At 48.5% G+C, this 14,451-nt stretch overlaps 1 protein-coding gene across 1 annotated transcript; it reads left to right on the top strand.

Annotated features, from left to right (window-relative positions):
* The first annotated feature begins 1,216 nt into the window (after positions 1-1,216).
* On the top strand, positions 1,217-7,038 carry HMGB3 (high mobility group box 3). Its single transcript, XM_079319042.1, has 5 exons — positions 1,217-1,338; positions 4,052-4,208; positions 4,720-4,859; positions 5,380-5,554; positions 6,034-7,038. The coding sequence occupies exons 2-5, from the start codon at positions 4,059-4,061 to the stop codon at positions 6,178-6,180; spliced, it is 612 nt and encodes a 203-aa protein (XP_079175168.1). The 5' UTR covers positions 1,217-1,338; positions 4,052-4,058; the 3' UTR covers positions 6,181-7,038.
* The last annotated feature ends 7,413 nt before the right edge of the window (positions 7,039-14,451 follow it).

Raw genomic sequence — 14,451 nt, 5'->3', positions numbered from 1 at the left:
GATGTACCCTAAAGGAGAAATCCAGGCAGGACTTTGGCTAAAATCCTGGGTAAAATTCTGCATGCTTCCCAGTGGATCTGTCAGCAGGAGGTTGGCACTCTTCTGTGTCTCATCACTTGTTTTGTTTTGATCTCTTCCAGCAAAGGCAACCTGTGACCATATGTTGTTATGGCCATAAGTGCTTCCACAAGGCAGTATCTGGTAAACCCTGCTGCCTGACAGTACCTCAGCTCAGGGTGGAGGCCTCTTTTCACTATCTGTTTCTTAAAGAGGACAACTGTTTCTTCTGGCTATCAAAACAGGGTGGCAGTTACAAACAGCCCATAACAGTATGAGGTGGTTTCTGAGTCTCACTGCTCCATCCTTAAAAATAACAGCTCTTTTTTCAGAGCCAACCAACAATTGTGGTGAGCCACGAATACCAGTTTAACCATTTGGCTGCTGCCCTATAGGAAACAGCTCTTTCCAGAGGGCCACAAAGAGCCCTAGAGCCACACCGGGCTGGTTTCAGTCAGCAGGGCACCCTTGACAGATTTCCTTGTATGCAACCAGCCTCATTAATAGCAAGCAAATCCTGGATAGTTAATACCAAACAAATTGTGGAAGTGTGTAAGAACTAGCAATTCAATTGGATTCTTTATATGATGAACGAGTGGGCAAAACTCTGTTCCTGCTCACACAAACACGCAGTTTCTTGCTCCGTAGTTTCTTCTCCACCCGTCGCGTGTTGGGACTGTCAGCAGAGTGTATTTTGGGCTTGGTTCCACTACGCGCACTAGTAACCGGCTCCGCAAACAGCGCGCGGCAACTGGAACCGCGCCTTACGGCTTTAGGGCAGAAAGCAGCAATAACGCGCTGCTGTCGGTCTGGGGGTCCCTCCCGTCAGCCGCCCCTCGTCCTCGCGGCGCTGGTAGCGGGGCCGGTCCCGGGGCTGGCGCGGCTGGATGCCCCGGTCTCCGCTCGGTGCCGGGGATTCCCCCGGGGGTCCCGCTTTGCCACACGTGGCGGGAACTCCGCGAGGCGCGCGACCCCCGCGCGCCAACTCCCCCCTCACGCTCCCGCCTGCGCCCCGGCGCGCGCTCGCTACGCTCCCCGTCCCCCTCGGCGGGCGCTCTTTTTGAACGAATGACCTCACCCGCGCCGGCCAACCGCCGCGCGGCCGCGCTTAATATTCATGAGGGGCTGCACCAATGAGCGGGCGAGGAGGTTGTTTTAAACGGCAGAGCCCCGCAGCCAATCAGGCCGCTCTCGTAGGCAGCCAACGCGAGGCTGAGCCGCGCCGAGCCCCGCGTCGTGCCCTGCGCTCCGCTCCTGTCCACACTACCGCGAACAATACAGGTACGTGCAGCCCCGCCGCAACTTTTCGGGGGGCGGCTGCCTTCTCCCCGCCCTACCTCTGCGCCTTCGTCCCTCTGCCCTGCCTGCCCCAGCATGCTTTTTTTTTTTTTTTTTTGTCTCTTTTTCTTTTTTTATGCGGTGATCCGTTTCTTCCTTCCTTCGAGTTTTTTGATTTTATTTTTTTTTATTCAATTAGAAAAACATCTGAAAATTCACCCAAAACTTTGCTTCCCCCCTCTCGTGGGGATCGGTGGTGCCGGGGCAGATGATGTGCCCAGGTGGCGGGGCGGTGGGCAGCGGGCGAGGCGCAGCGTTTGTCCCCCGTCTCCTGCCCTGCCCCGCCGGGACCTCTCCCCGCCGCCGAGGGGCCACCTGCCCCCGGTGCAGCCCCGTAGCTCCGCGCTGGGCTCCCGTGCCGCCGAGAGTAATATGGCTGGTGCAGCAACTACACCGGGACTAACTCCTCTTCTCCCCCGCATGGGCAGGGATTTTTCTCTGCCGCCTCCTAATGTCGCACGGCAAAACGCGCGGCGCCCTCGGCTTTTATGTGCCCCCTTCACAGGGTGGGCTCGGTGGGGCTGGTGGCGGTGGGAAAGTTGTCGGCCGTGCGCAGTGCCGTGCCCGCTGTTTATTCTGCATTAATATGGCTGTCGCTTTAGCATCTGACAGGGATAAACCCTGCGCGCTGCGCTTGGCGGTCCCGGCCAAGCAGTTTTTTTCTCGCCGCCGCCACCTCCAAACTCCCCCGATCCCTTCGCTTCTGCCTCCGCTTCTCTTCCCCTGTCTGAGAAGGTGTCTCTGGTGGGGCTGCGCCCGCGGCGGAGCCCCGCATCGCCTTTTCCCCGCGCCGCGCCGCCCGTGCTGTGGGCATTAATATGGCTGGCGCTGGAGAGCCCCGGCGAAGGGAAGAAAGACGTGTGAGCGGCACAGGGATGGGGAGGGGGGTCACGGCGAGGAAAATCTCCTTCCCGGCGCCCCGCGGGGGGCTCAAACCTTTCGCTTTCGCCCCGGCTCCTCTCCCCCCACCTTCCCGTGTCCTCGGACGGGCGCTGGGGGCCGCCCCGGGGCTCCCCGCACTCTTTTTCTGGCAGCGCGGAGGAGCGTAGCGGCGGCGGTAATGGCTGCACGGGAGCCTTTGTTAGAGAGCGCTGCGCTAGGCAGGGGCCGCGGGGGGGCCTCCCGCCCGCGCCCCGGCCCCGACGCCCCCGCCGCCTGCCGGGGGGCCAGCGGGGAGCCCCTTCGCGGCGGGGGTGGCGTTTTGGCGGGGCTGGCGACCGGGGGCGGCGGGTGCGGGGGGCCGAGCGCGGCGGAGGGGGAGCGCGGCTTTGTTCGGCGGCGCGGCGGCGGCGGCGCCGGGAGAAGCCATCTTAGCGAGCGGGGCCGGCCATGGGCGCGGAGCGCGGCCGCCGCCGCTCCCGCTGCCGCTTGCCCCGGCCGCCCGGGGCCGGCCCGGTGTCCTGCGCCCCCGCCCACCCCTCGGCGACCCCCGGCCGCCGCCCCGTCGCATTTCAGGGGCACTTTCTTTCATCAGGAGGCGTTTCACAAAATGGAAGATGAATTATTGGCGTCTGGCGGAGCTGCCGCTGCCCCCGCCGGCCCCGGCCCCGCCGCAGGTGCCCGCGCCGCGGAGCGCGACCGCCGCTGTGACCTTGGGGGGGCGCAGATGCGGGAGGGGCGCGGAGCGGGCCCGGGCCGGGCTGGACCGGCCGCCGCGGGCCGCTCGCCCCCAACTTCGGAGCGGCGCCCGCTCCGCGCCCCGGCTCCCGGTGCCGCGGGTTTTCCGCCTCCGCGGAGGCAGCGGTGTCCCGGCAGCGGCCGGACCGGGCAGGGTGGCTCACGCCGCTTCTTCTGCCCCTGGCGTGTTAGTGGGCGCAACTAAATACTAACGTGGTGCTAATAAAAATAAAGTTTTTAAGTGCCTTAGAAGCTGTAAATAGAAAATAAGGTTGTGTGCTTATGATTATTTTTATTAAGCGGGGAATGTTTATATGGAAGCAGGAAAAGAAATAGAGCCTGAAAGTTAGCACCATCATTTTTGTAACTTGCCGATTTCAACTTTGCACTGACCACTATGCCTCAAACGTGTCAGTTGGTGGAGCAAGAGCAAGCATAACTCACCTCGCAGGGCTCCACAAGTCCTTTTGTGGTTAAAGTCAGCCTTTATTTGTGCCCTTTTTATATATAAAATGTTATTGCACTCTTTTGAGGAGACTAATTTGTCCTGCCTGCTTACCTGGGCAGCAGCTGGTACATGTACACTCCAGCTCCTGAAGGAATAAGTTGCTGACTGGCACTGTGCATGCCACTCCAGCCCCAGTGTGGTAGCCAACTAAAGCAGATACTTTATATTAGTTGGTATATAATGCTTAATAGGCAGAAGTCTGTATGTTTAATAGGCTGTCTCTAGTCTTTGGACATGTGTAAATATATATTAATGTAATACTTAAATCCAGTGACTGGCTTCTCTTGGCTTGTCTGCAACCCAAGTATCAAGGGAGAATAATTTAAGTCTGTATTGGGGGTGGTAAGAGGTGTCAGGGGAAAGATGGTAGTGTGCTACTGGTGAGACATCAGGTCAGATGATGGTAGGGGTGTGTGTGTAAATCTATGCACACCATGTATATATATATATATATATATATACACACACATGGGTGTATGCATTCATCTATATATCATTCATTTGCTCTTTTTTTTTTCTCTATCCCTACAGAATCAAGATGGCTAAAGGTGATCCGAAGAAGCCCAAGGGCAAGATGTCTGCCTATGCCTTCTTTGTGCAGACGTGCCGTGAGGAACACAAGAAAAAGAACCCAGAGGTTCCGGTCAACTTTGCAGAGTTTTCCAAGAAGTGCTCAGAAAGGTGGAAGGTACCTTAATTTGTGACTTTGTGAAGTCACAAACTTCTTACAGTATCTGCTAGGATGATGTGTGTGTATGTGTCTGAACACGAAGGGAGCCGGATCTGTTTTGGTCTGTGCTGTTGTTGGCAAGCTGTTCTGCCATTGGTCAGGTGCTGCTGAAGCCAGTAGCAACACTGAACATTTTAGCCTTATCTATCTGCCCATTTAGATGCTTCCACTAGAGTCTGGCCTTTTTTATGATTCACAAGCAATCCCTTCAGCAGCTCCTTCCTTCCAGGTGTGTGTCCCAAGGAGGACTCTGTGCTTGTCTCATTTCCCTTGCTTCCCCATTGCTGAGTATGTCCATGGGGGCTTTGCCTGTACAGGACCTTCGTCCTCAAGGTAGTCTGTTAGAAAACAAACAAATTCTGAAACTCCGATATCGAGTTGATATGTGTGGGCTTGTTTACATAAAGTTTGCCAGCTATTGAACAGTTGAGTAATCACAAGTTTGGTATCTCATGTTTTGGTTTTTTAGACCATGTCAAGCAAGGAAAAGGCTAAATTTGATGAAATGGCGAAGGCTGATAAGGTACGATATGATAGAGAAATGAAGGACTATGGACCAGCTAAGGGTGGCAAGAAGAAGAAGGACCCCAATGCCCCAAAACGACCACCGTAAGTAACTTTGAGACTTTAAATGTGTAAGTGTTTTGGTTCTTTTTCACACTCTGTGTGTAAATATATATATATATGGGTTTTCAGGAAGGAGGTAGATGGGGAACACAGTGTTGATATAGCAGGAATGGTAGTGATACCATTGTAAACCTAGGCAGCTTGTGATCTTCAGCCTGTAGGGCACTGACACAATTTGTCAGTGCTTGGTACTCTTAAACTCATAGTGATGGAAGATATGGAAGTGGCTGAAGTCTCACTGTGACTCGTGTATCTAAGATGAAGTTGGTTGAGGGGATACAGAGCACTTAGTTAAAAAAGAGCATTGAGTGAAGAATGCAGGTCTGGGCCTCAGTAAAATCAAAACATGTTTAAGCTCGAGTTTAATTTTGTAAGTTTAGAAAAGAAGTTTCTTTTTTCTGTGTTCATGCATGTATCAGTGTTGTGTGGGGAGAGATGGAGGAAGGAGTGCTCCCTGGGTGTGCTGCTGCAAATGCTGACTGTCCTCTGGTGTCTTTCCAAGGTCTGGCTTCTTCCTCTTCTGTTCAGAGTTTCGCCCCAAGATCAAGTCCACAAACCCTGGCATATCTATTGGGGATGTAGCAAAGAAACTGGGTGAAATGTGGAACAACCTCAGTGATGGTGAAAAGCAGCCTTACAATAATAAGGCAGCTAAACTGAAGGAGAAGTATGAGAAGGTAAGGAAAGTTGTCACTTGTGCCTCCTCTGTACCAGCTTTTTTGTTGATGTGCTTTTGTAACATAGGCCCAACTCAGGTGGCCCTAGCATAGTTACAGCTGAGCTTTGCACAGGTTGGGGCAGAGCAGGATGGAGATCCACAGGTAGATTTCAGCAAGAAGGGAGAGATTTTCCCAGTGATGTGCAGCAGGAGCTGCTCATGTTGCTTCACAAAGGGTTTGCTGTGCTGTTACAGGAGCTTTGTCCTGTTACCAGGAAACTTTGAGAGACTGGGTTCTCTTCTCCTCCTCAAAGAAATAGCCATTAATGCAGGGTTCAAGACCTCCATGACTCATGAGCATGCTTAGGTGTCTGCATACCTGTCCTGGCTGTGTCCCCTTGGGGGGGTGCAGTCCCTATTTTTTAACGCCCACTGCTGTAGAAATGCTGTGTGTGTTTGCTGCTTAGAGCAAATTAAGACATCCCCTTGACTTTGCAGGATGTTGCAGACTACAAGTCTAAAGGAAAGTTTGATGGCGCAAAGGGAGCAGCAACCAAAGCTGCTCGGAAAAAGGTAGAGGAAGAAGACGAAGAGGAGGAGGAGGAGGATGAAGAAGAGGAGGATGAAGATGATGATGATGAATAAAACTGTACAATACTTGTCTCCATGTGAATACCATAGAGTAGGGGAAACACCATAAATGAAGCACCTCTTATTTGAGATGGTGTCTCTTGCCCTTATTAGGCTTAATTAAAAAAAAAATTGGATTCCGATCGCGTTGTAGTTTCTAAAAGTGCTCTAGAAATTGTAACTGGTTTACATGAAGTGGCCATGGGTGTAGTGAGCACCCTGAAACTGTATCAAAGCTGTACATATTTCCAAACATTTTTAAAATGAAAAGGCGCTCTAGTGTTCTCCTAACTCTGTGCACTTTGCTGTTGGTGTAACAAAGCATTTAAAAATGTTTCAAGCATTTTTTTTAATTTGTAAGGTGGTGTTACTATATGGTTATTGGCTAGAAAATCCTGGGTTATAAACTGTACATATCTATAGTTTGTAAAAACTAGACAGATTCTTGTGGTACATGCTTAGAGTGATGATGCCTTAGAGGAGCAGTGATTACTTGGAAAGGCTGTACGTTCCCCGGGGTGCCATGGCCCAAAGCATGCACTGTGAGGGTAGATCTATTTACACTACAGTGGGCGTCCATTTAGCTTAAAGTTGTCTTTCTGTATATAGTGAAATAGCATTCTGCTGCCATTCTTAGTTGTGGAAGGGGGTTCAGCTGGCATGAGAAGTGTATGGGTTTTTTAGTTAAGTGCGGTAGTTTTTAAACTGAAACTGTAGACATCTCTTCATGGTCAACTAAGTGAAGAGCCAGTGCAGCAACTGAAGTTCAAAAACACTCTGTACTTAAACAAATTTGCAACGTTCTGTTTTTTTTGTATGTTTAGAATGCTGAAATGTTTTTGAAGCAAAATAAACAGTATTACATTTTTAAAACTGTTCTTGACAACACTCTAAATTTCTGGTTTAAGAGGATCTTAACAACAGCAAGAGGTTCATTTTTGAAGTCTGTGGCATCCCTCAGGGCTGGTGACTTAGGAAACATTCTGACTCAAGGATTTAAAAAAAAAAAAATTTAAAAATAGTGGCCAGCCAAAACTGGCTGAATTGAAAGAGATGGCTGCTCCAGCTAATATGCAATCGTAACTGTTTATGGCTGAGTGGCATAAGATGCTATGCAAGTTTGAACTTTATTACTTGAACTTGGGAGCCTAAATGAACATTCATGACGTAATTGTTTGTTTGTGTGTGTGTGTATATAGCAGCATTCAGAGATGCAGAGAAAGGTAGGTGGCTAGGAATGAGGCTGACACCATGGAATAAGTATAAAAGCATAGTTTGGATTTTTTTTCAGTTGTGTTGGGTAAATTTATAGCCCAAATGCATTGCTGTACATATTAAAATGTGCCTTTTTTGTCCTGTGTTAAACTGTTTCAGACTTGTGGTTTTTTCTAGCCTCTTGTTTCATGGCAGGAGCCGGGCTCCTAAGTTTTACTCCCTGCTGGAGGAGGAGCATGGCGCAGGTACTTTGTCTATGTCCTTTCTCTAATGACACAAGGTGCAGTAGGAATTGGGGTCTGTGGGGTGGGGGAGCCACAGGTCTTTCCCCTCCAGTCATCAGCTGACTGTGTCCAAGTCTTGCCTTCTTTCCAAATCCAAGCCGGGGATGTTTGCGGTGCTTGAAAGAGAGGTAGTACCTTGTCTCTGCCTGGTGATTCTAACCTTGTTTGTCCTTAGTATGGGAACACCACGACTTGGGAAAACTAGTACCATTACACTACCCCTGAATTCCTTCTCTGTGCTGGCTCTAGCAGTTGGTGCTTGCTTGGTGAAGAGTAGATGAGGGTGTGAGGATATTTGCATTAATGGCAGCTCAGAGCTGTGACCTATTGTGTTCAGCTGGTTTCAGAAGACACAGTAACTCACAGCTACAAACACATGTGTTTGGGTATGGGCTGCTGCCACCTCTGCTTTTGAGCCAAGTTTGAGATTATTTGGGTCCAGGTTTACAGGCAGTAACTTTAGAATGCAGTTAAGACTACTTAGTTTCTGAATTGGGTAGCACTTCTGTCTGCTTCTGGCTTCTCAACAACCATGACAACCTCTCACCAACCACAGCTGGGTAAAACAGTCTGATCTAGTATTGAGATGGACTGAAACCTGAAAGCAAAATTTTCAGAATGGAGCAAGCCAGAAACCTTTCATGAAACATAGCAACATGTAGCAACTTCTGTTTTTAAGGCTAAGTGATAATTGAACCACTCAGAAATACTTCTACAATTGCTTAATTCTAGTAATTTTTAGTATCTTTAATGCACAAAAAAGTTGTATTTGCCCCTATTTTATGAGCAGTTGCATTTTAAAAGCCCCAATAAAGCTGCATCTGGAAAAGAAATGGGTACTTCTGTATTTGGTACCCTTTCATGTTTTCTGATGGAAGGGAGTAGGCATCTGGAGATCCCAGTGTGTGGAAATTTGATGGGGAAGTGGTGGAGAAGAAAAGTAATGGCATCAGTTCAGGAGCACTAATGCTGTTTCTATTGTCTAGTTGGCAAAATCTCCCTTTAGCCACATATGGGACTTTGTAGATCACTGTTGTGCAAATCAAGCTTGGCTTTGAATTAACTGCTAGTGAACTAAGCCCCTATTGATAGTATCAGTAAATGAGGATTAGAGCTGGCACCTCTTTGTTATTTTGGAAATGCATTTAATTTGCAGAGCTTGATCAAAGTCTTGGACCTTACGTGAGCTACCTGTTGCTGCTCTTTGCACACCTAAAATATGGCATTCCTTGGGAATGCTGTTCAGTGCAGCACTAGTGCAGGACTCCAGGTGCTTGCAGTTGGATACTGCAGTTGCAGTAGTGATATTTCTTCCCTGGATACTTTGCTGTTAATAAATGCCTGAATGCATATAATTTGCCCCCCCCCCCCAACTGTTTTGTGTTCTGACATGTCATCTCAAATATTGGGAACTGCTTAATTTCACCCAGCTCCATTATTTTTATTAAAGCACCTTCAAATGCTCTTTTTCTCTGCTTTGAAATGCTTGTGGTGTTTCAGAGAAGACATTTCTGCCTTGTGCTGCTGCATAACTCAAACTTCTAGTTCAACTTTACTCCCAAGCCAGGCAAAGTAAATATGTCTCTTATTAACTTCATGATATGTAAAGAAGGGTAAGGATAAAAATAGATTGGGCAGAGGGAGGGGATGGATGAAGAGGCTTTTCCTTGCATGAACTTGACAGAACTGACTGTAAGACCGCTTATATTTCCAAAATGTGATGTGTTGATGCTTCTGTCCTTGCTGAAGTTGGGCTGGGGGACCAGGGTCAGCTAAGCAAAAGGGTTCTGCAGCTGTTAAAACCCACTTACTGCTGGGGGGAGGCAGAGTAAGGCCTGACTAGGTGGGATGGCCCCTCTGGATGCCTAAAGGGGGTGTCAGAGGTCTGAGAATTTTTGAACAAGAGAACATGTCTGATGGTGATGTAGGGCAGAGACAGCATTGACCCATATTATGTGCATTATTTTCCGTGGTTAGTGCTGTTTGGTTTGCAGTCAGGATTGTCTGGACTCTAGAGAATGCATCACATTTCTCTGAATCAAACCATCTGGGGGGCAATGGGATGAACAAGGCTGCTGAGCTGCTCTGTGCAGGGCAGAATCTGCCTCTGGTGAGAATGAGACTGGAACTGTTAGCATGACCCAGAGAGTCAGAGGCCACAGACTCACTGCTCTGTAGTCTAGATATTCCAAAATTCAGTTGAGATATGGTAAATATTTGGTGTGACCCAAAAGTGAGCACTTAGACTGGGAGGAAGAGGCTGCATTGAGAGTCCCACCATGGGTATGGCAGTCACACCTCACAAACAGTCACAAGGAAAACTACATTGCAGGATGGTTTCCTAATGCTGTGTCAGAATCCTAACACATCTGTGGGGAAGGAGTGTGTGATTTTCTGTAATAAAATTAATTTAAAACCCTAGTACCAGTGCATATCTCCCTAGGACAGGGAGAGTGCTTTGGGGATGGGACTGAGGATACAAACAGTCAAAGCATGTCTTGTGGCTTCTCCTTTTGAACAGCTCATTTTTAGGTAGTTTTACTCACAATAAACCCTGCAGGAGCAGCAGCAAGATGCAAGGGCTTGTGTTGGTCCTGGCTCAGCAGGTGGCAGGTGAATGGCTTTTTTACTTCCAGCCTCCAGACAATTCTGGCAGCCACCTCTGCTCACTCAGGCTCTTGTTCCACAAGCAGAGGAACATCTCCCAAATAAGCCCTCTTCTGCTGCAGGATTTGGGGAGCTGGATGAGGAGATAGGACTTTGCTAGTGGGGTGAGAACAGGATGCTGCATTTCTGGCAGTGCTTTCTGACAAGCCTCAGACTCCTCTCTATGAATGTTCACCCAAGCTCACTTTCTAAAAGATAATGGGAGGAAGTGTGGCAGTTGGCATGTTTATTTCTTTCTAGGGCTAGGGCTGCACCACATTTTAATGCAATAAACTGAAATGAGAGTCACAGCAGTGCTGCAAACAAAGTGTGTGCTTGGGACCCTATTAACAAGCAGTTGCTTTCTAAATGTGTCAGCTTGCAGTGGGGAAGGGATGAATAACCAGCATACCTGACAGGGAGTTTTGTGCTCTATGAAGTGTCTTTTTGCAGGCTGGGCTCTGGTTCGTGCCTGCCCCAGGTTGGGCAGTATTTGGTAATCTGTGTTCAGAGCACTCTGCAAGCATCTCATCCTTCCAGGAGGTCTGATCTCTATGTGCTAAAGCAATATGTGGATGGGGGGTGGGGATGTCTCCTTGCCTGTGTGAATGCTCCTGATTGGAGTTGTCTGATGCTAAGAACTCTTCCCTGAGTGTCCTTCTGTGCCTGGATCCCTAAATTAGGCAGGAGGAAGCAGCACAGCTGTACTGGAGCTAAAAGCTCTGTATTCTGGGTGGTGAGTAACTCCTCTTGTTCCTGGATGTGGCATGGCCTCACATAAACACCTGTGAAGTGGCTAAGCCAGGGCAGATGACTTCCCCAGGACTGGGGACCTGAACATTTTGTGGAGTAGCAAATTGGTGCTGTGGTGGGGCTAAGACCTTTAGAGACTGGGATGCATGGAAGCAGGTATTTGTCTTGTTGAGATGAAAATGCATTAACCATGGTGAAGTGATGCCTGGCCTGTAACTGTGTCCCCTGACACGGTTGGCTTCGTGTCTCTGGCTCAATTCAGCAGCCAGGCAAACCACAGCTGGAGGCTGCCTTGATGTGGGACTGGCTGTTTTGAAGGTGTTCATGGTTTACTTTTGAACCCGTGAGTGCAGAGTGGTGCTGCTCTGCCTCAGTGCTCCCTGTGGTACACCCCAGGAGCCAGAGTAGCTCCTCTGTACTAGTCACACACCACTGTAGCCAAACCTGTGTGAGGATGGGGGCAGGTAGGATGCTATGAGCAATAGAGTTGCTTTTTCTTCTCAGCCCTTCTACTTGTAAAGCTCCCTCAGGTATTTCAAGTCAGAAAAATGCTCTTTTAAAAAATATTAATCAAACATGGTCTGGCTTTGTTGTTGTAAGAGCTTATAGCTTGTAAATGTTTTTAACTGCTTCTTTGTGAAGCTTAAAATTAGCTTTATTTAGTTTACAAAATTAATACCCGTAGCAGGATGAAGTGATTTGAGGGATTGCTTGAGACAAATGCCTCTTTTCTGCTGCTGATGATTGTGTTATTGCTCTTCTACTGTGTGTTACCTGGCTGTGCCAGCAGTAATACATGGTCCTGTAAGAGAGCCTTGAGAAAGGTGCAACCAGGGTCAATTTGGTCACCCGTTTTCTTACAAAATATGTTGGCTGAGTTTTGTTCTCTTTAGCTTTAGTGCTCAGATTGGGGATCTTCCTTGGGCAGTTGTTTAAGGCCTGTAGGTCCTGGCTAGGATTTCTCCCCAGTAGCAGGGAGAGCAGAAGGAAATATGCTGGATCCTCTGTTGCTTTTATTTGTTGCTTCATGTAGTAACTTAATTTTTGTAAGCTGCTGGGAGGTTTTTCAAACAAAGTTCAAAGATCAAGATGTCAGTAAAACGCTTGAAGAGAATTCTTTCTTCAAAGAATGTCTCAAAGTGGAATAGCATCTGACCAAATAGAATCACAGAATCTTTAAATTGTTTGGATAGGAAGGGACCTTAAAGATTATCTTGTTCAAACCCCCTGCCATAGGCAGGGCCACCTTCCCCTGTCTGAGGTTTGTGTTAGTGAAATCACTCACTATCACTTTTGTCCCACTTGTTAGTGATTCCCACCAGAGCTGTCTAGCAAAAAAATCACACAGACCTAGACCATAGGTCTAGACCAGACCACATATTTTGAGCTTTGAGGGTGACTTGCAGAAGCCTTTCAGTGGTTTTGAACATAGAAGGACTTAGCCTTGTTTATTTTCTACTCTTCTCTATGCATCTCTGCCCAGAGGGAGCAAATGGGCCTGTCCCCTTTTAGTGCTCTGCTTGGGGAGACTGTAAAGCTGAGCCCTTTGAGTTTTCCATTACCCATACTTACAGGGGGCTTATGAAAAAGAGGGAGAATCACATTTCACATGGGCAGATAGTGATAGGACAAGGAGGAAATTGTTTTTGCCTGTAGTCAGGTGCTTTAGGGAAGATCTTCAGCTTTCATAGACTGTTGCTCTGTGCCAGCTCAGACACTCACTGTTGCTATTCCTCTGAGTTTTTTGTGCTCACAGCAGCATGAGGATGAGGATGGAGGTCACGGGGGTGCAGGAACTGCTGCTGACTGGGTGCATGCTCTCCCAGATGACCCGTGTGGGGCTGAACAGTTGTGATGGAGGTGGGAAACAGGAGCAGGAGGCAGCTGAGGGATGTGGGTCTCCAGGTCTTGAGCAGACGGCATGCAGCCCACAGGGTCTCTCCCTCTGCCAGGGACCATATGGTGCTGTATTTCACAGCCAGCCCTGAGCAGTGGGGTTTGGCAGTGACTATGGATGAAAGGGAAGGGTTGGTCTCAGAAGAAATGTTTGCTGCTGTTTGTGCTCAGGTCTCTCACAAAGGTGGTTATTGCCAATGAAACAGGTTAGGCTGTGCTGTGCACACCTCGTGGCAAGGACACAAATAGGCTGCTGTGGGGGCAGATCAGGTGTTAGTGAATGTGTAGGTAGGAAGGACTTTCATATATATTCTCATCCTGTCAAGCATAAGGTTCCTGCCCATCACAGGTGTTCTGGTAGGGTTTCTTTTCCATTTACCCCGTTCTAGGCCATGCTTGGTTGGTGGGGCTGTGCCAGAGCAGGTGGCAGTGCCCTGTAGCAAGAGCCTCTCTGGAGCAGAGCTGCACATCCCTGTGATCTGGAGAAGGATTGACTCCAGCCCCACAGCCCCAGGGGAGCAAGAATTACCTTCTTGCCATGGATGCTTGGGCAGCCCACCCTGACAAGGGCTCAGGGTGCCCATGGTGAGAGGGGATCCTGCCAGAGGAGCTGCTGGTTTGCTAGAAGCCTTCCCCTAAATATGGGCATTATTATTTTTAATTTTTTATTTGCTTGCTCTGGGATCCTTTGCATTTTTCCCTTAATCCTGGAGAAAAATCAGCAGTGCCCTGTGTGCATGTGACATGGCTACTCACAAACTCCCTTTGTGACTTTTCTTTCACGGGAGAGAAACACATTCAGGAAAAGCAGGGCCCTGACAACAGGAATCAAGTGTTTCTAAATATGGACATCCTTTTTTGGACTAAAAAGTCTTTTTGTACCATGCATATTTCCCCTGTTAATCATTTCCTTTTGTTCCTTGCAAACTTGGGTCCTCCAGTGTTATAGAAGGAATTATAGTTGGTCTGTAAACTTTTTGTTATGATCCTGAACTGCCTTGTATGTTGCACAGATTTGCTGGGTTTTCTTTTTAACGTGGTTGGAAGGGCCAGCACTCTGGTGTACTCACCCTAGCTTTCCCTTTTTTTTTTTTTTTTTTTTTTTTTTTTTTTTTTTTTTTTTAAACAGTCATATTTGGCCTAAGCTCCTATGGAAATATTGGGGATTTTACAAGCCATTGAGCTTTGCCTGGTCCTATTCACTGCTTTTGTGTTGCACTAATTGGCTTCATAAAGAAAGGCCTGGGCTTTGTGTAGTGTTTCTCCTCCAAGGTGAAATGTGAGATGGAGGGGGAAATATTCAGATGTTCACTAGCAGTTATGCTCGCTGGATAATCTGAATGCATCAGAAATGAGCTAGAGCTCAGACAAAGTAGGGGATTAGGAGTCTGGGATGGGCGAGCGGGTGGACATCTGTAAGCCTGCTGTTTAGCTCATCTGCTGGGCTGGGTTGTGTCTTCATCATGTGGGTTATAGGCATCGAAAATGAACA

Source organism: Erithacus rubecula (assembly GCF_903797595.1).
Source record: "Erithacus rubecula genome assembly, chromosome: 15".
Lineage (NCBI taxonomy): Eukaryota > Metazoa > Chordata > Aves > Passeriformes > Muscicapidae > Erithacus > Erithacus rubecula.
This window is presented reverse-complemented; position numbering and strand designations above follow the sequence as displayed.